Below are 24,941 nucleotides of genomic sequence, written 5' to 3'. Positions count from 1 at the left end.
AAAATTGCAATTTATGACCTTTGTCTTCCTCTTCCCCACCTTTTTTATGGCACCTCTTGAGCATCCTGAGGCAGATAGGTGGCAGAGTGAAAAGAGTGAGTGGGACCTAGAATCAAGAAGACCTATCTATCCAACCTTAGATAACTTGCTAGCTATGTTATACTAGGCAAGCCCCATCATTCCTGTCTTCCTATTTTCTCATCTGTAAAATGAAAATAATGATAACACTGCCCTTCTTTGAAGTATAAAATGAGATGATATTTTAAGTCAGTTTTACAAAGCTTAAGTATTTTGTAAATGCTGTTATCATTAGTATTATTATATTGATTTTCACTTCAGAGACTATAATGTTCAATGACTTGAATCAAAACATCACTGGTAGAATATTATTATCAAAAAGATAGGCCTTGGATTCAAAGAAATTTGGGGTCATTAAGAGAACTTTCAGTTTTCCAAAAACAATCCAGCTGATTTGGATTGTCTGCTTCTGTCCAGGATGGGCAGGGATGGATGGATGCTTGGTGTGATCTCTCTTATTATAGATCATTCTCACATTGATCAAATCCCAAATCCATCTAAGTCATTACTTTAAACTTTCACTTAAGATGTGATTATAACTTGCCTGAAAACTAGTTCTCTAGGAAATTTCCAAATGCCAAATTGTGTATGTAGACTATGAAATTTAGGAGGATGATTAAAAAAAATAATAAAAATACTTATTGTTTATATGGTACATACTAAGTTCTGGACAGTATGATAAGCATTGCACAGATATTATCTTATTTGATTCTCACAACAATCTAGGGAGAATTCCCATTTTACAGTTCAAGAAACTGAAGCAAACAGTTTAAGTGATTTGCCTCCAGGAATTTATTGAGTTAAAAAAAAAATTCTTAAAATTTGTTAACTGTCCATTAAATATTTGAAAATACAAAATAAGGAATGTAATCTTATATATGAGAAAGTAAAATCTTACCATTAAAAACTATAACACTGACCAAATTAACAGAAACAAAATTTCTCTAGTTTGGGGAGTTTTTCTGAAATCACCTCAAGTTCTGTCCCTTAGTCTGGGTTTTCTTTGTTTTGACAGATGATGAATACACTGTGCTGGCTTTCATGATTTCATTTTCCATCACTTCTAATTATGAGAAGTGGATGGACATTTGTTTTCCACAGTTATCAAAATTAAATTGGAGAAATTAAACTTAAATCAGAAAATTAAATCTACAAGGTCATCAAGGAATAATCAAGGGTGGAGTTTTATCTGCCTCTAGAAGAATGTAAGCTCCTTGGGGGCAGGAACTGACTTTGTAATCTGGGGTGGTGACCTGGAATTTGAAAAGAACCTTTTGTTCTTTGCCCAAAGCCCTCTTTTGTTACCCATCCCCCTTCTAGAATGGAAACTCCTTTGGGATCGGAGAGACTGGCTATGTAATGAGGGGTGGAGATTCATAACATGCAACTTCTGTAACATCCAATTAATGGGGAATCAGGGGAGGGACTTGTGCTTCTGGATAGGAAATGCTGCCTTAGGAGTCCCAAAGGTGTGTCTACTCACCTAAATACCCATTTTTGCAAGAATGCAAAATAAATCTTTCCTGCTTTCATCTGAGAGTCAATGGAGTTCTTGGTAAGATATTTTATTTCTTACATAATGGTTCTTCATTTATTCATTTTTATGAGACTATAATCTTTCATTCCTTAATATATTACAGCATATTCTACTATTCTTCAATTATTGGACATAGTGGTTTTTCCAAATATTTTTTTAATATAGATGAAGTAACTGGATATTTTTGTATAGAAAAGTCCTTCAAAGTTTATATATTGGTAATGAAGTACCCAAATCAAAGGACTATGAATTAATTTCTTTACTCTGACTGTATTTTGTCACACTTGTTTACCATAAGATTTGCGTCATTTCTTCTAGTCAGTGTCAGCTCGAACACCCACAATACTCTCAAGTAAAGCCCAAATCAGATTAAAATGTAATGGGAAATATTAACAATGCATAGATGATATTACCTTTTAACGCTAAATTGCTATGTGCCACACGGGGATCTATATGTGTGCATTCGTGGCTCTCACTTCTTTTTGAGCTTGATACTATTGGTATACATTAATTTTGTTGTTTTTGCTATTTTTCATTTTATACTTTTTTTAAGCCAATTTTTTTTTAAACTTAAAGCTTCTTATTTTCAAAACATATGCATGAATAATTTTCCAAAATCTTGTGTTCCAGATTTTCCCCTCCTTTTCCCCACCCCCTCCCCTAGATGGCAAGTAATCCAATATATGTTAAATCATATATATATATATAAATTTTTAAAGCAATGATAAAATGGCATCAGCTGCTTGGGCCTTTATGATTCTTCTTGATCACAACTTAGGCTTGAAGGATGGATGGTTTTGTCAGTATGAAGAATTTTCTGTGTGGAAAGTCTTTTTACAGCAGAGCCTATGAAATGTCATAGGGAGTTACTTGAGACATTTAAAGACAGATACTTGCTTGGGGTCATATGGCTTCTAAGTATCAAAGGTAGAATTAGAATTTAGGTCTTTTGACTTTAAACCCATTGTTCATTCAATCCTCTGCCCTATACAACTTATAGACTTTAAGAGGTTTTGATAGTTTGCAAAGGCTTGACTTTTCATTACTGTGGTTATATATTTTGTTAAGTCAGATCACAATTTCCCAATTTTTCATGAGTTGCTCTGCCTGAAAATATTGTGACAAGGAAATGTACAACTTTTTCAGTTCTAGTACTTCCTAAAAATATTTTATTTTATTTTTTAATACACAGTGTCCTAAATGTCTTACTGTGATTTAAGTTTATTGTTATTACTGTGAATATTATTATTAAAGTCATCACCTTCAGTGGCTATTCTTGTGGAGAATGGGACATCCATCTTCACCAATTGTAAACCTAGAAGACAGGGAGAGAGAAAGAACAGCATGTACCAGGGAGATCAAATCATGACTACTACAGCCTCTGCTTTGATCATCATCTCCCCTTGGACCCTGATGGAGATAGCCTAAGACCTTGAAGCCAAGAGCCTTGGGAATTGGTATGCTCTCAGTCCAACACCTTTGGCCTAGGAAACCTGCCCAGTGGAGATGCAGCCTGGCCACTGTTTCTGCAGGTATTATATCAAATAATCAGAAGGGAAAATTCTTTCCACCAAATTCCTTGGCACTGTTGAAAAGTTCAACAGCCACAACTGATGTGCTTTATCAGTAGAACTACATTAAGATGGGTCATTACTTCTGTACCCTAAGGACCATGGGACCTTTCTAACTGACTTGCACCTGAAGCCTTCCCTGTGTCTTATCTCTCCCTTCTCCACCCCCCCTTCCTCAGAGTGTAAGCTCCTTGGACTGTCTTACATTTCTATTTCTATTGTGTCCTCAGGCTTAGTGCAGATCTTACTAAATTATTTATTCATTTTCATACATTGTTTCTTTTTTTTTTTTTCTTAAAGCTTTTTATTTTTCAAAACACAAGCATGGACAATTCTTCAACATTAGCTCTTGCAAAACTTTGCGCTCCAATTTTCTCCCCCTTTTCCCATGCCTAGATGGCAAGTAGTTCAATGTACATTCATTTTTACTTAAGATAGAAATGCAAGCTCTTTGAGATTTTGCTGTCTTCTTTAACAATCTTTAACACACTGTCTGGCATATAGTAAGTGCTCAATAAAGGTTTGCTCATTATTTAGCTTTACACCATGTTGAGGTTGGAGAATAGAGCTTTCCTAGAGGATATACTGTCATTATTAACTATAGCTACCACTTATATGGCATATCATAGTTTCCAAAGAACTTTAGGGGAGGAACTGCAAGTATTAATGCATTCATTTATAGATAAGGAATTGGAAATGCTTGTCATGATAGAGCTTTTAGAAGATGCTAAATCTGTTGTGCTTTCAACACTCATCACAGGTGCCTCTAGATGAGAATAGTGAATGCTGATGCTGATGTGAAATGAGGTCCTCTTGTTTGTTCTCTCTCTCTTTTTTTTTCCCCCTGAGGCTGGGGTTAAGTGACTCACCCAGGGTCACACAGCTAGGAAGTGTTAAGTGTCTGAGACCAGATTTGAACTAGGGTCCTCCTGAATTCAAGGCTGGTGCTCTATCCACCAGGCCACCTAGCTGCCCCCTTGTTTGTTCTCACTGGGACAATTGATGCAACTTCATTTTAGATCTATTCCCAATAGCAAAGGTCATAGTTGCTTAGTCAATCTCCTCTGTCTCTATAGGCGGCGTTATCAATGTAGTATCTGATTCTTGGTGCAGGAAATGTTGTGTAGGTTGCTGTGTGTGGTAAGAAGAAAAGCGTTTTTAAAAAGTTCTTCCTATTCTCAGGGTGTGTAGTGCCATCTGTTTTAAATCTGGGTACACAACTGGTCATCACAAGACAGCAGCTAATCCTAGAGTCAGCTGGCCACCTCTCTGATCACAGTTACTCTATTCATAAAAGGAGGAATGTGTTAGACTTCTGGATATGGTAGCAGCAACAGTTAGTGTTTGACATGTGTTTTGAGGTCAGAGAAAGGTGCATGTGAGATGGTCCCAAATGTTCATAATGTATACATCAAATACCAAAATCATGAAAAGCCCCACATTCTAGTCATTTTCACTATTACAACCTAGAGTCTGTAGCCTTTAAAAACAATTATTAGTTTTCATAATTATATTTCTTTTTTTAGAATATTTTATTCTTCCAAAAATATAGGCAAAGATAATTTTCAAAATTCATCTTTTGCACAACTTTGTGTTCTAATTTTTTTCTCATTCTCTTCCTTCCATCCCCACCTCTACCCCCACTCCCAAGACAGCAATTGATCCAATATAGGCTAAACATATGCATTTCTTTTTTTAAAAGATATTTTATTTTTCCAAATATATGCAAAGATAGTTTTCAAGATTCACCTTTGAAAAACCTTGTGTTCCAAATTTATCTTCCTCCCTTCTCTCCATGGCAGCAAGCAATCTGATATAAGTTAAACATGTGCAGTTCTTCTCAATATAGTGCCATATTTTTCATGCTGCACAAGAAAAATTAGATCAAGTGGGGAAAAGACACGAGAAAGAAAAAAAAAAGACATAAGCAATCAGCAAACAGAAATAACAACAAAGATGAAAATTATATACTTTGAGCCATATTTAGTCTCCATAGTTCTCTCTCTGGATGTAGATAGCACTTTCCATCAGAGTCTATTGGAATTGCCTTGAATTATCTCATTGAAAAGAGCCGAGTCGATCACAGTTGATCATCATATAATCTTGTTACTGTGTGTAATGTTCTCTTAATCTTGCTCACTTTACTCAGCAACAGTTCATGTGAGTCTTTCCAGGCTTTTATGGAATCAGCCTGCTCAGCATTTCTTATAGAACAGTAATATTCCATTACATTCATAAATCGTAATTTATTCAGCCATTCCCCAATTGGTGAGCATCCCTTTAATTTTTAAGTTCCTTGACACAATGAAAAGTTACTATCAATTTTTTTGTACATGTGGGTTCTTTTCTCTCTTTTATGATCTCTTTGGGATACAGACCTAGAAAAGAAGTTACTAGATTCAGAGTATGTGCACTTTTAAAGTCCTTGGGGCATAGTTCCAAATTGGTTGGATTATTTCACAACTCATCCTCCCCAATATTTCGATAACTACATTTCAATACACTTTGTTTCCTTTGTAGTCTGAATAGTTCATTTTATGCATTGAAAAACATCATTTTTAGGAGTGTACAAGTTTCAATAGACTGCTGCAGGGGCCCCTGGTACAACTAAAAAAGTTTAAGAACTTCTTCCTTGGGGGATTCAGATATTATTTGAAGTAAATAGAGAATAAAATACTGGGGAAATAGTACTGTTAATATCTTGGAATTCCCTGTGATGCAATTTGTTCTCCACATTGAACACACATGGGATTTATTCAATCATTCAGCATACCAATGCTTACTATGTTTTGGGTACTTTGTTAGTTCAAAAGATGCTATATCATGATGTTCAATTCCCTCATTTTAAAACTGAGGAGGTAGAGCAGAGGGTAGAGCACCAGCCCTGAGGTCAGGAGGACCTGAGTTCAAATTTGGTCTCACTCACTTAATGCTTCTTAGCTATGTGACTCTGGCCAAGTCACCTAACCCCAATTACCTCAGGAAAAAAATGAAAAGAAAAGAAATATAATAAAACCAAGGAAATCTTGTCTAAGATCACAGATCAATCAGTGTCACTGCTCGATTTGAAAGCATATCTTCTGTCCCCAAATTTAGTGCTCTTTCTGCCATGCTATTCTAAGATGCCATTATCATCTTTATATGATGGTTGAGAAGTAGGAACTTTTATGAAAGAATGAATAAAGCATTAAGCATTTACTCTGTGCCAAGCACTGCTGTGAGCTCTGAGGACAGAAATAGAAAAGACACCCAATCGCTGCTCTCCAGAAGGGCACATTCTAGTGGGGAAGACCATGCAGAGGGAAAGTTTCAGCTGCAGTTCACATGAAAAGGTCCCATGATTCTTGCTTGGGGTGCAGCAGCAAAGTCAGTGGTAAAGCCTTATATTTAATGTCATTTTCACTTATAAAATAATATCGATTTCTGATGTTGAATTATTTGACAATGCCAAGGGTTTGGGTGGAAAAAACCTTTTCTTCTGATTATTCTATTGTAGCTGTGGTTTCAGCACAGGCTGCCTCTCCAAAGGGATTATTTCCTAGGATGCTGGCCAAAAGTATTGGGCTGGGAGCATACCAATTTCAAGGCTTTTGGGTTCAAGGTCTTGGGCTATATCTCCTTCAGGGGTCGAGGGGAAGATGGTGGTCAAGGTGGTAGTGGTGGTGATTGTAGTAGTCATGGTTTAACCTACCTGGCACATGTTCCTTGTCTCTTTTCCATGTTCCCTTGCTGCTTCAGTTCGATTGGCTTTCCTGTATGGGAGTTGATTGGTAATTTGATTGGATGGTCAGTCCCATTTCCCCAAGAGTCGTTTGCCTGGGTTATCTCCATAAGGTCTGAGCTAGGAGCAGCAATCAGTGATCTGGGGGGGGGGGGGATGCTTGTCACTTTAAGGGCTCCTGTGCCTATCTGCTTGTTGGTGACTCTTGGTCAGCAGTTGTTGCAGGCAGTGATGTGAAGAAGGTTCAAATTTGGTCTCACTCACTTAATGCTTCTTAGCTATGTGACTCTGGGCAAGTCATTTAACCCCAATTACCTCAGGAAAAAAATGAAAAGAAAAGAAATATAATAAAACCAGTGATGAAGAAGGTGAACTCTCCTCTCCAATGCTTTGCTCTTCCCAGGGCTCTTTTCTTGTCTCCAGTCATAGGCTGTCTTCATCAAGGTTTGAGGAGAAATAGTGCTCAAGTTTGGTGGCGTTTTGACTTGCCTGGAGTATGCTGCCTCCATTTCTCCCTCAAGAGGGACTTGCTGCTTTAGCTCAGCTGGCTGGCTTGCTCTGCAGGGAGCCCATTATAAACTCATGAATAGCAGTCTTTTAAGAATTGGTTAATTTCTGCCTATACACTTCAAATAGCTTCACAACTATTAGGCAGGGGAGTATTGAAGGACATACTGCAGCTAACTGTTTTCTGTTGCATAGTATTAACAGCTAATTGAAAAACAGTAGCCTTAATGTTACTCAACAGAATTGCCATCATTTAAAAATTTTAATATAATGAAATCATCGTAATTTACATATGGCTTTAGAGCAAAAACAACTTTTGATATTATTTAATTTCATTTTCTAGTTAGGAAACCTACAATAAATAAAACCAATAAAGTCCAAAGTTATATATAAAGTCCCTGACATTTCCTATGCAAGATTTTTCTTGGTTTCAAAAATCATTTCTGAAAAAAAAGTGTGCTTCTTGTCCCTTTAAAACTGCTTATGTCTCTGGCAAGAAAGTAAATTAAAAATGAAAATAACAAGATGATTTGAAGTAAATATTTACAAGTAAGTCATAGTTATTAAGCTGTTTCCCAATTGAAAAGTAGTCAAAGGATGTCAATAGGCAATTTGCAGGAAAAATTCCAATATATCTATAGCCATATGAAAAAAAATGCTCTAAATTACTATTGATTAAAGAAATGAAAGTTAAAACAACTTTGTGGTACCAGCTCATACCTATCAGATTTGCTAACATGACATAAAAGGAAAATGACAAATGATGGAAGAGATGTGGAAAAAATAGGGACACTAATGCATGTTGGTGGAGTTGTGAACTGGTCCACCATTCTGGAGAGTCAGTTACAATTCTCAAAAGGCTATAAAACTTTGCGTCCCCTTTGGCCTAGTAATACCACCACTTGTATCCCAAAGAAACCAAAGAAAAAGGCAAAGGAATTTTTATAACACCTCTTTTTGTGGTGGCAAGGAATTGGAAATTGAGGAGATGCTTATCAGTTGGGGGATGGCTGAACAAATTGGTGTATGATTTTGATGGAATATTGTTATGCTGTAAAAAATAATGAAAAAATGATTTCAGAAAAACATGGGAAGACCTAATGAATTGATGCAAAATGAAGTGAAGAGAATCAGGCGATCATGGTACATAGTAACAGGTATAACAGTAGTCAACTGTGAAAGACTTAGTGACTCTAATCAATACAATAACCAAAACCTTAAAACAAAACTTTCAGTCTCCAAAGAGAATTGTGAATTCTGAGAGCAAATTGAAGCATAACTTTTTTAGTTTTGGCAACATGACTAATATGGAAATGTTTTATACAATTTCACATGAATGTCACATTGATATCTCATTGTTTGTCTTCTCTATGGGTGGGGGAATGATTGGAGGGAATGAGAGAATTTGGAACTAAAAAACAAATAAAAAAAAATCAAAAATTGCTGCCATTACTTAGTTTGCTATTTACGTATATTCTGAATTGTAATCAGGGGAGCAAAGGTACATGTGAGGAAGTTTGAACATTCATCCTCTAATTAAAAGAAGCTATTCTTAACTCTATATTGGTGTGTCTTTATATTCTTCCCAACCATACCCTATTAACTATCAGGGCTTTTGATGAAAATATGATGATTGCCTCCTGGAAGAGAACAGGAAAGTGGAATAACAAAATCTAGGATTTTATTATCTTTTTTTTCCCCCCCCTGAGGCTGCGGTTAAGTGACTTGCCCAGGGTCACACAGCTAGGACATGTTAAGTGTCTGAGATCAGATTTGAACTCCAGTCGTCCTGAATTCAAGGCTGGTGCTCTATCCACTGCTCCACCTAGCTGCCCCCTTATTATCTTATTAAAGCATGAACTTCTTGAGGACAAATCCTGTTACTTTTCATTTTATTTGTTAACATTTCTCTATGTGTATTTTTGTGTGTGTGTACATTCAGATAACTCTATAGTATTCAGTATTTGGGAACTGGAACTAAGATTCTTATCTTCATGCAGTTGTAAAACAGTACAAGTGTACGTGACTGGCCAATTCAGTAAACATACAATCATTTGAAGGCTTTCCCCCAGAATTTGTCATCATCATTGGCAAACAAAATTTTGTTAAATTTATTAATTTGTCATTTTCTTAGCCTGTTGTCTGAGTATTCTCAGAATGGCTCATTTGGCCTCCTTGGAGCTTCTTACCCAATTGAGTTTATATTCCATTTTTCTGATTTATTCTTGGATCCAGTTCTCAAGAAGTGGAGACTACTGTCACATGTTACATGTTAAATTCTAACCGCATCTAGCACAAGTTACTATTCAGAGAATAAAGCATAGTAAACCCTCTCCTGAATCTGTATTCCTGGTTGTATAAATGTGACTATCACTTGAAATCATTGCCAACGGGACCCAAGCTCGGGAGGTTCTTAGTTGGCAAAGATTTGAGAAGGCTTTGTAACATCCTCTCTCTGTTTGAAGATGGCTAAGTCAGAGGACTGACCCTCTAGTAATGACTTTTCTGACATATCAATTTACGAAACGGATAGCTTGGAAACAACCATAGCAATGAGAAGTAGGAACAATACAGCTGAATTTTTCTATCTCCAGTTTCTTCTCTCTGGGTACTTCGTAGAGTGTCAGCCTAACATTGGGCTTTTAGATGTGTTTTTAATATGTTGAGTGTCTTGTGCTTCTTATTTCAGGTTTTTAAAGTAGATTGTGTTACATTTAACTTTTTATGTTGTTTTACAGATACATTTAGAAAACAACTTAGTAAATGGCCCCAGGTCAGAATCCATGGAAAACAATAAATGTAGTAATGGTGAAAAACAAACGTTGAAGTTGAACCAGAACATCCTTGAAAATGTACAGACCAATGAAGAAGACACCATGACGGGCGTAGAAGTAGAGAAATGGGCCGAGAATAAGAAATCCCATTTGACCATCCATGTCAAAGGAGACAACAGTGGTCCTGCAACTGAGACTGAAAACTTGAAAAAGTCTGAAGACAATGAGAAAAAAACCCTTTTGAGTGACCTCATTGAGCCCCCCAAGTTGTTTGCACAAACTGTTAAAAATGGCATTAAAAATGTATACTACTCACCAGCCGAAGCTGACGTGTCACTGAAAAAAGTCAAGTTTGAAAAAAATCCAGATTTGATTGATCGTGACACAGAAAGCAACTCCACTCCCTCTTTGGGGAACACTACTAGCTCTGATAATAGAGCAGGTGCTTTGGTCCCTGGCGTTTACAACACTCACCTTAAGAGGGAAGATAATATTTTAGTGATACAGAAGACAGACCCTATCTGTCATTCTACTCAAGACCCAAACATCTTGTCAAAGAATAATATTGATGCCCAGGAAAATCCACCTCATATAATTACGGGAGGAAAAGGAGAAGCTCCTGAAAGCAAACACATCAGCGAGCTAAAACAATATAATTCTCCAGTTCAGCCTTGTCTTCTTTCCCTGATGAGAGATAGGAGACTCACTCTGGAGCAGGTAGTGGCCATAGAAGCCCTCACTCAGCTATCAGAAGCTCCCTCCGAAAATTCTTCGCCATCTAAATCAGAAAAATATGAAGAGACTGCACAATTAACAACAGATTTGCTTCACAGCTGTAAAGCAATTCTATGTTCTGTGGGATCTCCTGCAGGAAAGGACTTCCAAGACCCAAACTTAAAAACTGATTCTCTGGTCCTGCATCCCTGTCCCTCCTTGGAAAAGCAAACTCCTAGGAAGCCAGTGCTGTATAATGGCCAAAACAATTCTAAATTGCACAATAGTTTAATGACAAATCATAGCACATCTAAGACACATGCATCTCCAAAAGTCACCAAGTCAGGATCCGTCATAGAACCAGGTTCAAATTCCCCCAGGAATCACAGCAACAAAGAAATTGTTCTTCAGGGGAGAATTACAGTTGGCCGGTGTTCCAAGAGCGCACATGGCTTACAAACAAGCAGCAAGTTGGCATTTTGTAGGCAATTACAGGAAAGCACTAGCAAAAATTTTGACTCCAAAAATGATTTGTCTCATGGGACTACACCACACAGTCAGATAGAAGAAGATGTAGCCGCCCAGTTGACCCAACTTGCATCTATTATTGAATCCAATAATGCGAAGCGGGAGGAAAAAGAAGGTGCAGAGATGTTTCCCAGCCTTGAGTGTCACAATGCACAGCAAAAATCCAAACAAGAACAAAGCTCATTTCAAGAGAAATCACCCATCCCCACACAGAACAATCACAGTCCATTGTCAACCAAACAAAAACCATCTTCCCACAAAAGGGGGAAATCTCCCTCATGGAAACAGAGGTTAAAGAAAAAGTCCCCACCCAAGGTCAGTCAACAACCAGACCAGAATGAGCGGGAGTGCCTGGCACGGCAGTACAGCAAGTTTCATGACCTCTGGGTAGGGTCTAAACTTCGAAGACTGGGCTATGTGTCCTCCCGGGAATTTCATGCTACAATGATAGAGCGCAGCCCTTCACTTACCAAAGTTCCGAAGCCACTCACTCAAAGTACTTTATCATCCCAACATCAAAAACAATTTCTTCCCCTCACTCAGATAAAATTCCACAGGCATTTACCTGAGTTGGCACAGGAGAAAATGATGGAAAAACGGTTTGGTTTTGAAGAGCTGGCTGACCACACCAAATTGGATGGAGTTGATCTTCCAACGGCACGGTTGGTGGTTCCAGCAGGTTTTCAGCAGAGTAGTGGGTCCTCCACAGATCCCTTCTCCCTGTTCCACTTATACACAAAGTCCCCTTTAAGCAGACCAAGCGGCAACGTCCAGGTGTTTACAGAAAAAGGCAACAATTCTCAGGTACAGCATTCGGTGAATGTCAATCAGTTTCTTAATCAATACAGCCAGAGAGCTGGTGCTACAGCTGGTGAAGACCAAACACAGTTTCAGCAGGATGCGGAAGAACAGCTGAGGAGTCAAAGACAGAACATGCTGCCTGCTCCCAGCTGTGCCACTCTGGTGCCCGGCACCGTCCAAACTCTCAGGAACGAAAGCACGGCATGTCCAGGGGGAGCACCCGTGGCGACAGCCAACAGTTCAGGGGCGGTCACTTCACACAGCGTTGGCGACTTGGGCAGTTTCCCGGAAAAGAACACACTGAGCTGCTTCCTTGAATCCCCAATGACCTTCCTAGACACCCCTACCAAAAACCTCATTGATACACCCACAAGAAAAGGGCCATCTGAACTGCCAAGCTGTAGCTGTGTTGGTAAGTGCCTTTCCATTAGGCTTTTCTCCTATGGGTTATAAAGTAAAATGACAACTAATGACACTACACATTTCTGTAATTAGCATTTTGCTCTAGAAAGTCAGGCTTTTTTACTAGCCAGTGGCTCATCTGCAGATTGGGTGTCTCTTCAGTGGCACTCTCTTTATGAAAATGTCTGTTGGTCAAAGCAGACATTTATTTATTTATATGTTTATATATTTACTATTAACGCTATTTATTATATAAACGCTTATATATACAACATATATATTTATATGTCAGTATATATCTGTATGTGTGCATATATAGCAAGTATACATGTATATATAAATAGGAGTATATGTACATGTGTGTATATATACAGTGTGTATATACATATATACTTGTATATACAAACTATGTGTACTTGTGTACATATGTATGGATGTATTGTGTTTTTCAGTATATGCATTCTATACACACATATATATACTCCCATTTATACATACATACACACATTATATATATATGTACATATATATATATATACATACATATATACACACATACACACATCTATACTAATGACATATATATACTGTGTGTATATACACATACATTAAAGTTTTTATATGCTACTATATGATAGGCATATACACATACATACATTTACACACACCTTTAGGGAGATTCAAAACCATTAGGACTATTAACTTGATTTCAAGTAAGCCTCTACCAAAGTCAGAATTAGATCTGCTATTTTTTGCCTGTCTCAAAGCCAACTTCTTAAAAACTAAATAAGCTTCAAAAGGCCATAGAAACATATAATATATTTAATCTTCTTGTTGTTGTTGTTGGAAAGAGATGGGAATAATACTATATACTTGAAGGTGAAAGAGACCTGAGTTCAAATTCTGACTTTATTTGGATACTCTCAGTGGGACCCAGGCAAATTATGTAAATTCCCTGAGCCTTGGTTACTTAGCCCTTGTGAGAGAAGTGTTCTGTAAACTTTGATATACTCTAGAAGTGTATGGGCATTGGTATATTTATTCAGGTTGTTGAAAAGATAGGCTAGCTTTACATTTTGAATGGTCTTTGATATGTTATTGGTGGATCAGCCAAATATAAATAGACATTCTCATCTTCTCGTGGGGCTTATTTCCTTCTAATTTTTCTAGGGTTTCAGGGAATATAGAATGTAACTTGGGTTAAACATTTTCATATAGCTTTGAATAAAATATTAGCCACCACATTATAATCCCTATGTTGTAACAAATTGAAATGTGTAACTAATTCTGAATCTCCAGATAGAGTAAGGAGTCTAAATTTCATTGAAGCAAAACTCAATTTTATGTTTTTTCCTTTAGTTTCAAAGAGCAAAAACAGTTAAATTTGGTCATTTTTGATAACCAAGTGATTGTTTAATTACCTTTTGTGTCTGTAAAAACCATTAGGATCAAGGGGTAAATGAGTGGGAACTTTTGAGAGACCAACACAAACCTAGATGGTCTGTAATCTTGGAAATGTTGTGAGATATCCTGCTTCTGGGAGTCTGGGAGGGAAGGTAAGGGGAGAGAATGAATCTTTCTGACAAATCCTTTGTGGAAATATAATATATGGTGAGTAATATGAGTGACTAAATTTGATCACTGCCTCTAATCCAGTCTCCTGTGTTATTTAAAATCAAACACCATTGGATATAGAACTGACTTTAGTTCATCCAGGTCAACCCCCTAAATCTACATTTGAAGAAACTGAGGCTCAGAGAGAGAAAGTAACATGTCCAAGATTATATTAAGTGGTAGATTTGAACTGAGATCTTATGCTCTGGCTTTGTGGTACAGCATGGTTTATGACTTACAAAAATATAGAACAGAATTGCTTTTCCTTTTGTTTGCCAAGAAGGGAAAATACCTAAGAGACTCATCCATCATAGTAGTTGCATAGAATTTGGATAAACACAAAGATGCATGTCCAATGGTGTTCAGTTACTACAAGTACCAGAAGGACCTCATTATCACAAGAAATCTCATCTATATATAACATGGTCCCATGGCATAGTCCCCAAGAGCCTTATCTGTCATAATATAGTTTACACTGGTAGAAAATGAGAACTCTCTTTCCTATCCCTACCACCCTGCCCCCTAAAGCTAAAAAGTATTATTATGAGGAAGCATTTGCAAAATGCTTCAAACTGGCTTAATGCTTGATTGTGCACAATGGTTCTCTGAAGTTGTGGGAAGGGGATGTGCTTTCATTTTGTAGGAGCAGCATCACAGAGCTGTGGGAAGAACGCTCCCTGTAGAATTAGAATAATGGGGTTGCTTTCCTGGCTTTGTGTCTCTGCTCCACTGTCCCCTCCTTTTACACCATTTACTTTTACCTCGCTTTCTTCATTTTGTAAATGGATATAAAATGCTGTACCTGATTAAAAAATATATGTGGGAAATAGCTGGAAAGCCTTCTTTCTAAGTCATTCTTAATTGTATTGATAAGGAGCCTCCCTTAAAGCCCTCCTCTGATGCCTTATTTTGGCCGGGAGAGAAGTCTGGCTTTTCCCATTGGCTGTGCCAACTAAGCACTTGCCCTCACCAGTTCTGCCAAGCTGGGAAGGCTTGGAGCACAGATTTGGTATTAGCTTTGTTCGTTTCTTTCATCTGAGGACTTTTCCTCACTGAGATCAGAGAGTTTCATCATCAGATTAACTAGCTACTCATGACATTTTTGGCCACAGCACTTGATGAAACAGATCTCTGAACTTGGAGAGTGCTTTGATGTATGTCTTTGGAGGGAACTTACACCTAAAGAAAGCTGAGGGAGCTAGCACAGTTCTTCTGGAGTAACAGTAAATTGTTGCTAGAGGTTAAGACTGGAAGTCTTGCTAAGTTCTCAAAGGAGAAAGAGGAACAGGTAGAGAAGGGTTATGAGGCTTTAGTGAGAAGTTGGGATGTGGTTTGGACTGCCATGTTACTGAGAGAGCATGTGACACTTTCAATGGTATCCCAACTGAGGTGGCAGACAGGAAATGATGATGGCCGTGGATTTTATCTGAGGCAAAGAGTTAGAGCTGGAAGGCCCAATAGAGTCTTAGAGATAGAAGGGACTTTTAAACCCAGAACCAGTATAAGAGCTAGTTAGAGTTTATAGATCATTTAGCTCAAACACCTTTTATTATATATAGTAATGGTAGTCACCATTTTTAAACCACTTTAAGGCTTGCCAAATGTTTTATGAATGTTATCTCATTTAATTCTCACAGCAACCCTGAGGAAACTAAGGCAGGTTTAGTTAAATGTCTTGTCCAGGATCATAAAACTAGTAAGTGCTTCTTCCAGACTTTAGGTCTAAAGCACTGTCCACTCTGTTATTTAGATGTGAATAAACTATCTCCTAGTGAGTTGAAATGACTTGCTGACAGTGAGAAATTCCTGCTTCAGATTTTGTGGGATCCACTTTCTTTCTTTGAAGTGCACAACTTTCAAGTGAGATCAAATAAATGAATCATCTAGAATTTTTGTAATGATAAAAGAGACTCAGAAAAATCTGGAAATATGTGCCCAGAAGTACAAATTGTTGTCAATTCTTGAATGATTCTCAGAAAATAGAAGAACTCTAAAATTCTAGCCTTCTATCATTCACTGTTTCAGGGCCACTCAGGTTGCTTGTTTTGCCAGCTGGTGTGTTCTAAGGGAGTGAAATCTCATTTTAATTTATTAGTCTCTGCTAAGCATAATTACAGAGATGAGTCTAATGCAGACATTTTAATTCTGCCTCAGGCACCTAGAATTGAACTCTTACCTATTTAGAATACTCCTGAAAGACAAGAAAAAAGTAGAAAAGACTTTGGAGCAATCAAATTATATGTCTCAAAACTCATGTACTAGAATTGATGTCTGGTACTTCATCACTAAGCCTCTCAAGCTTCCCTAGGGTCCTGTTGACTCACCTTTACCAACAAGCCTCCCAAGCTTGCTTATCCTGTCTCCAAACTTGTAACAGATTAGAAACTAGAAATGAGAGGGGCGGCTTTAGAGACAGCCACACTAGCATCAATAAGAAATAACAGCCAGAATTATGATAAGGGAGAAAACAGGAAGAAAAACCCATCTCTCTAAAAAGCCTACAACTCCAAAAACGAAGCAGTCTGGGACTATTCAATGTGGAGATAATTAGCTTGAAAGACCTCAATAACCCTTGAAGGCTTTGTTGTACTTCCATAATTGACCTAAGAGACCATCTGCTTCAGCCTCCTGGTTATAGAAATGAATAAACCATATCTGAAAGAGTTGAAATGCCTTGTGTATAATCACGCGACAAATACCAAAGCTGGGACCATAAAGATGACCCCAAGCAATCAAAAATCCATTTAGTTGTGTTCAGCATTCTCAGCAGATGCATGTAATACATCTCCAATGATGGCCAAAAGAAAAATAGTTTTGGTTCTTTTGGGCTAAGTCAGCAATCATCCATCTCATGAACAAACTGTTCCCTAAAGGTTCTGGATAGCCAAAGGTTTCATTGATAATGCTTTCCAGGAGCCAAGAAAAAGAATTTTGAATTACTCATTATTTTTATTTGCTTGCATCACTTGCTTCCTCCCATTTCTGTAGGTAATTCAGAATTGACTGTAATAAAGGTGGCCCTTAAGCAGAATTTAAAAGTTGCCGTATTTGTAAGTTTAAGGAATCAAGATGATGATTAATAACTGAATGAATAAAAAAGCATACGTGTTGGAGTCTCCTTTTGACTCCTAGAAGAAATAGGGCTCGATAGGATGGGAAGAGGGTAGACCAGGGATGTTCCTGTGCCCTCCATCTCATCTCGTTACCTCTTCCATTGATCTTGATAATTTAAGGTTCCATCATCTCCTTAGCCTGGACACTCCCTCCACCAGTGTAGAAGAGTTGGGATTTTCCCGGTACATAGATCTTAGTCAACCTGATGATGAGCCTCTTTGTGCTCAGTAGAAGTGGGTCTTTGAACCACTGACTCATAAGATGGTCACTATATTCAAAGACCTTCCAAAGCTTACACTCTATTGGCATTGCCTTCAAGAATCCAGGGTCACTTTCATAGCACAACGAAAAGTGAGAGCAGGAGCTTCATAGTAACTTAGGATCAGCAACAGTCAATCTGATGGACTCCTGCGAGATCTCAGAAGTCACTAGCTTTATCGAGAAACATGTTTCAGCATCTATAAAGAACTTTGTGGTGATACTTTGATTACATTCTTTTACATATGCCCCCCAGAATCTCCCCAAATTTACTAAAAAGTTTCTTCAGTTGCATCTGTTAAAAACAATTCTGTTAATCTTTGAGTTTAATATTATTATTCCTTCCACAGAACACATTATAGAAAAAGATGAAGGGCCATACTATACACATCTTGGAACAGGACCAAGTGTGGCTGCTGTCAGGGAAATCATGGAGGCCAGGTGAGGAAAAAAATCATTCCTTGTACATAAAAACTAAAACAAAAAAAGGCTTAATTGTGAGTTCACTGACATTCGATTGTACATTACACTCTATTGTGACCTTGTGGGTTCTTGAAAGCATTGCCCACTGAGCAACAAGGTCTGGATGGACCTCCAAGGTGGGAAGGGCTTCAGATACAAGCCAAATGATAGGCTGTATGACATGGGTAGAAGAGCACCCTAGCTAAGTTTGATGAGCCTCATCCACCAGAAGGGTTGATAATGAAGTTTATTTAGCTGTGGAACTAACAAAGAACTACTACAACATAAAGGGGTCAATATCTTCAGTGGTAGAGGAGGTGTCCACAGGAGGGAAATCATAGATCTTTGGATTTGGGTCTGATTCAGTGCTGATAAATGCTTTCTGAGAAAAATTGTTCAGCCAGGTCAGGTGAATGAAGTAGACAGGAGGATTGTCAGTTCATTGCTAATTAGGGCACAAGAAAGGGGAACTTGTCAAGTAGTATCCCCCTGGTGTTCCTACAGACTTGCTCATTCTCCCAAGATAATTGTAAGTCTCTTTCATTCTTTATAAACATAGACAGCTAATTCTCTTTGTTATGTGGAATGGCTCTCTGTATGGAAGAAAAGTTGGGAGTATTGGGAGAAATTTAGCCAAAGTAAACAACCTCAATAAAAATTGAATTTGAAAAAAATACAGATTACTCAAAGTGAAATCTATTGACCTTCTCAGACTTTATTTCAATCTCCCATTATTTGCTTTGAATCCAATGCTTCAGTTATATTCCTTTAACTTTCAGTGGAGCTGTGGTGTCATTAAAAATGTGATAAAGACTAAACGTAGGATGGAAGAATAAAACCGAGACCCATGGAGAATAGAATATGTGGTTTGCCAACCTAAAGTTCTACTGACTCCAGGGTAGAAGGTTCTGGGGAAAGAGGAAGGCAGTCGTGTCAATTTCATTCATACAAATCTGCAAACAAAAATATTTGCATCTTTGCAAATCACTCGGATTATCCATATTGGGAGGAAGATCAGAAGCATCTAGTAAAATTCACGCCTGAACCAGAAAACCCTCTCTAAATCCATTCCAGAGAAGGCAATTTAGCTTCTGTTTGAGGGCAATTCCTCTGCTTCCTGAGTCAGCTCACTGCACTTTTATATGGCTCTAATTGTTCAAAAGTCTTCTCTTATCTCAGACCCAAATTTTTTCCTTTGTCATTTTGGCCCTTTACTCCTTGTACTAGCCTGTCAGGTCAAACCCAAGAAATTTCTTCTTTCTTCCTGTCAGATCTTCAGATATATGAAGACAGCTAGCATGGTTCCCCTAAATCTTTTCTTTTCTACTTTAACACCCTTCCAAATAATCCATGTGTGACATGAACTCAAGACCCTCCATCATTTGATCTCTCTCCTCTTGACAGTCTTCAGCCTCTCGGTATCCTTCTTAAAATATTGTGCCCAGAACAGAGGATGTTGCTTGTTGATGTGGCCTGACTGAGCTGGGCAGGGTATGATATTACAATTACTTTTCTCACCCAAGACACTCTGCCGCTCTTAAAGTAAGCCAAGATGACATTAATTTTCTTGGCTGCTATATCACATAGTTCACTCAATCCCCAGATCTTTTACAGATGACTTATTCTCAAGTCGAGCCTACCTGGGAAGTTGATATTTAATCAAACTGTAGAACTTTGTTACACTCTAATCTCAATTTAATTCCATCTTGGTGTTTTGGGGGTCAGTGTTGGGCAGTTGGTCTGATGGAGTCTGTTTGCCTACAAAAATAATCGATATGACAAAGGAAATGAATTCCAATGGAAACGGTTTTTGAAATTTTTGTTTAAAAAGTTCACAGAGCTCAGGATAAAGGTCCATGTCCTAGCCTATCAAGCTATTTTTGAGTCCTGATTCGATCCCCCACTAGGTGCTCTGCATTTCCTGGCCTTATGTTGTTAGCAGATTTGATAAACACCTGTACTTTTGTACTAATTATTGATTTAAAAAAAAAAATGGCAACTAGCATAGTGCCAAGTCCCACTTGGAAGTAGTGGATACTTCCTTCAAGTTGATATCTAAGGGTTTAGGATTTCTATGTTGCCCACAAAGTCCATTCTGAATTTTTCTGATTGTATTACCTATTTTATATCTTCTCATATATCCCACAAGAATAGCTTCATCTTCAGATGTTTTGCTAAAACAATGTAAAATATAACCAATTTCCGTTTCCATTGGAATATTGGTCAACCTGCCATCTTGGGTGGGGGGAGAGGAGGGGAAAAATTGGAACAAAAGGTTTGGCAATTGTCAGTGCTGTGAAATTACCCATGCATATATATGGTAAATAAAAACTATTAAAAAAAAATAAAGATAAAGCTATGCAAAATATATCTAGATCATGCCTAACTTTGAGGTTCACAGATCCCCAATAGATCTGGGAATAGATTTCAGGGTACCTGTGAACTCCGATGGAGTGGGGGAGTTATTTTCATTATTGTTAGGCTCTAACTGAAATGTAAAATTTCCTTTATTTAAAAATATTTTGTGAAAGGATCCATAGGCTTCATCACACTGACTCTCCAAGGAGTCCAAGACACACAAAAACAGACTAAGAATGCTTGCTCTAGACCATTCCATGTCTAGGAAACCTGTCAAATTAAGGAGATAAGATTCATCTGGTGAATTCATGAATTCATAGTTTCTTGATAAGGCAATATACATTAGCCTCCTGATCACCTCATCACACTCTACTTATTTGTTTGGGTATTTCTTTAATAATATATTCTAGAATTCTATTCATTTTTCCAGTGTTGCTCTATCCTCAAAATGTACCTTTTGCTATTTAACCTAAACTAAGACTTAGCAACTGGGACCAAGATCTCTGATATTTAAAGGGGGCTTTGACAGCATCACTGTAGAAAGAATTGCACTTAGTACTTCAATAAGTATTTAAAATACCAAAGCACCACTTGGTAGCTTCTTTCCGTCCTTCTCTCTTTTCATTCCTCTCCCCATCGCAGCACCCCAAGGTGAGTTTTTCCCTAGCCTAGTCTGACCTGCTTCCTCATTACCTCACCCCACAATGGCAGCCTCAAAAGTCCTTATGGGCTGATGCTCTCTCTGTGTCTCTCTTTTCTTTCCTCCCTCCCTCTATTTCCTTTCCCACTCTTTTTTCCTCTCTCTGTCTTAACTTCTCTCCTTCCCTCTCTCTCTCCCTCTCCCTTCCCCCTTTCTCTTTCAGTATTTTCCTCCTTCTCTTTCTCTTTTCCCCTTGCCACTTCAAACTAAACTGAGGGCTTTGGTCCTCTTTGCCCTGAACATATTTTACGCTGCTTGCCATTAGTCACGTCATTAGTTAGAATATTTATATTTATATATTATATTTAAGAGAGGAGCTTTGAATTTCTGAGAGTACTGAATCAGGTTTCTTCTTCCACTTTTTTTTATATTCAGATATGGTGAAAAAGGAAGAGCGATTAGAATAGAAGTTGTCGTATATACAGGCAAAGAAGGAAAAAGCTCCCAGGGGTGTCCAATTGCCAAGTGGGTAAGTAGTTGGTATTTCTTCACTTTGGAGGGAGGGAAGGATGGGAGGATTGATTGTATTGCCTTTAACTTTCCTGCAAATGATACTTGGACACAGAGCAAAGTATTTCTAGTTATTAGGATGCTGGTCAATGGGATGAAATGGAAGGGGCCCTCAGGGACTATAGAGGGGGGTTCATGTCAAGCTGTGCAAGTGGAGGCAAACGCTGTTGCTTCCCTGAGCCTCCATTTCCTTATTGGGAATGCTTGTAGTTTATGTCCATTGCATATGATGCTTGCTGATGGTTTTAGATAGATGCTACTTATGATATTAAAGACAACTCCATTTATTCCTATGTTCTCTAGGGTTTTGAATAGGAATGCCTCCATTTCTTTAGCTGTAAATGGACATATAGTGAGGAGGGTTACTTGCTGGTCACAATTGAGGAAATCTCCTTTCCTTTCTACTTGGGGTGATGATACTTTGGATCAGAATCCATCTGTATCTTTGAGACAGCAGCAAAACCAGAGGTGCGTTTAAGTCTCCTCTGACGGTCAAAACTGAACTGAGTGGCTATTGTTGGCGGAGGCCTGGCTAGCTGAGGAGTTCATTCCCGTAGGTGGAGGGCTGGCTTTCAGTGCCTCAAGTGTATTTTCCCTGTGTTAATGTTGGCTTGAAGGTGCCAGAATCCACTGGTGAAAGGTAATCAGTTCCTGACATGGATATTTTGCAATGTGGTTTTTTGGATGTGACTCAGATCCCTGGAAATCTAAGAATTAGGGTGTAACACTTTGACGGGACAAATTGATTCTTAGTGAGGAAAATTGTGATCTAGTAGATGTCAGGAGATTCATCTGTCCTAGGGAACTTGTTATACAGACTTGTACAAATCGTTTAGAGGTAGCCGGTGGTTCAGTGGATAGGATACTGAGCCTGGAGTTGTCTAGTCCAGCCTCAGAGGCTTTGAGCTTTGTGATCCTGGGCAAGTCACTTAACTTTTGATTATCTGACAAAATGGATTCACTGAATCCGTTGGAGTAGGAAATGACAAACCACTCTAGTATCTGCTAAAAAAAAAAAAAAAAAAAACCCAAAATCCCAAATCCAGCAACAACCCCAAATTGGATCAGAAGAATCTGTCATAATTGAAACAACTGGACTATCACCACAATCCATCCTTTAATTAATTGAATTTAGTTTCCTCTAAAATTCTGAGAGAATAATTAGAGAGCTAGTGGAAGACTTAGAAAGGGAATGATAAAATTAAAACTTCTGCTAATGAGCTTAACAGGATTTTGGACTGAATGAAATAGGTATGGCACGTTGTCAGTAAATTGTAAGGCAGTAGATTTTTTTTTTTTGCAAAGTATATAGGAGAATTTTTAAAAAAATACTCTTTGATCCAATAATTCCATTGTTCAGGATATGACCTGGAAATGTTATCAACCAAACAAGAAAAAGCTTTTAAGAGATTATATAAATACCATGTGTTATTGTAGAAAATTGAAATTAACACAAACATCCAGTGAGGAGAATAGTTAAATAAATTGTGGTATGTTAATATAATAGAATATGTGGCAGCTAGTTGTTGTAGTGGATGGAGCACCAGTTCTGAAGTCAGCCTCCTGACCTAGTTCAAATCTGGCCTTAGTCACTTTACACTTCCTGGCTGTGTGACCCTGGGCAAGTCCTTAACCCCAATTGCCTCAGCAAAATATATATAGAATAGAATACAACAATGTAATCAAGATACACAAAGCATGAAATAAATATTTTAAGCACATGGAAAAAAATTTGTAAGATAACACAGAGTTAAAATTAAAAAAAAAAAAAACAAAAGAGGAGCGTCAACACTAATCATGAGTATAAAATAGGAAAAAATGAACAAGGAAGGATAGACAAAGGATCCAGATGCTTAGATGGATTAACTAAAAAGTTGCTATTTTCTATTTTGAAATTCATTCATTCATTAAATGTACTTAGTTAACTTACTAACAGTTAGTAGGAGTAACAGCTGTAACTAAGTTACTTAATTACACAAAGTGTAACTGGTTATACAGCTAGGGATTGGATCTGTGATTTCATTGGATAAAGGGACCCCATGCAAATCATTACTTTCTGTGGACTGAGCAGAGTCCAGCTTCTTAAACTGTGAGTGGTGTGTGACTCCAGATGGGGTTCTAAGTAACTGAGTGGGGGAGTTCATGAAATTATGATTTATTATCAGAAAATGTTTGATTTGTATACCTAGTTTATATACTGCTATAGTTAGATTTACATAAAAATTTTTCAGGCAAAAGAGTCATGAGCAGAAAAAGTCAAAGTAGTCTTGCTCTAGGGTAAAAAGGGGTTAAGTAACTTGCTCAGGATCACATAGCTAGCATTCATTGATGTGGGTCCTGAACCCCTAGGTCTTCCTGGCTTCTGGGGTGGAGCCCTAGACATTATGTCATGCTGTCTCTGCAAATGATTTTATTGATGTTTGTGTATAAAGAGAAAGAACTGGAGGTATGGGTATTCATGAAGAGACCGTAATTATCCTGGGCTTACTATTAAGTCAATAGCATTTATTAAACACTTAGTTATTAGGTATTAGCTATTATGCTAAGTGCTGAGGATCCAAAGGCAGACATAGGGTACCGCTAAGAAAAGATCCAGCATTCTATGAAGGGAGATAGTATAGAGTGTAGATGATGTATACAAAGTAGGTGACAAGCCTGACTCATTTTTATAGGGTCTCTGTATGACTTCTGCAGTGCAGGAATTCTTCCTCCCACAATTCTGACAGATGGTCATCTAGCTTCTGCAGCTGGAACACTGCCAGCAATGGGGCACTTATTTCCCTTCCATTGGTGAACAGTCTTACTCTTTCATATATCATTGTGTTGAGCTTGAAATCTGTGTCACTGGAACTCTTAGCCATTGTATGCAACTGTGCTTTCTAAAGCTGTGCAGATTAAATCTATTCTCTCCCACAAGTCAATTTGTAAATATTTTGAAAACACTCCCAAAATCCATTCTCCGAAGTCTTCTTTCTGAAGCTTTGGTCCAGGATCCTAGAAGGCACACTGAGGAATTTGGCCCAAGGATTCCATCCAGACCAACTGTTAAATTTGAATAAAAAGGGTATCCATACTTCATCTTGGTACTTGGAGTGATTTGTTGCTGGCCATGTTATAATGTTATGAAATTGTCTACAAGCATTTCCTACTTCATTGACAAATGCTGATTAAGGATCTTTCAGAATATGGAGAAATGAATGATAATCTGACTCCCTTCCAGTACTACTCTACTGGTAGTAAAATAAAGGAATCTATGGCCAAATAGCTGGGGAACATTAAAAAATACAAAATG

General features: G+C 37.9%; 1 protein-coding gene across 4 annotated transcripts in view; it reads left to right on the top strand.

Annotated features, from left to right (window-relative positions):
• TET1 (tet methylcytosine dioxygenase 1) overlaps positions 1–24,941 on the top strand; it is a 179,200-nt gene that overhangs the window by 77,097 nt on the left and 77,162 nt on the right. For all 4 annotated transcript variants that reach the window (XM_074296578.1, XM_074296576.1, XM_074296580.1 and 1 more), the window contains 3 exons: positions 10,153–12,643; positions 17,970–18,060; positions 21,515–21,608. In XM_074296578.1, coding sequence (XP_074152679.1) covers positions 10,153–12,643; positions 17,970–18,060; positions 21,515–21,608 — 2,676 coding nt within the window. The remainder of the gene's footprint in view (positions 1–10,152; positions 12,644–17,969; positions 18,061–21,514; positions 21,609–24,941) is intronic.

Source organism: Sminthopsis crassicaudata, chromosome 2 (genome assembly GCF_048593235.1).
Source record: "Sminthopsis crassicaudata isolate SCR6 chromosome 2, ASM4859323v1, whole genome shotgun sequence".
In the NCBI taxonomy this organism is placed as follows: Eukaryota; Metazoa; Chordata; class Mammalia; order Dasyuromorphia; family Dasyuridae; genus Sminthopsis; species Sminthopsis crassicaudata.
Note: the sequence above shows the minus strand (reverse complement) of the source record. Positions and strands in the feature narration are given on the sequence as shown.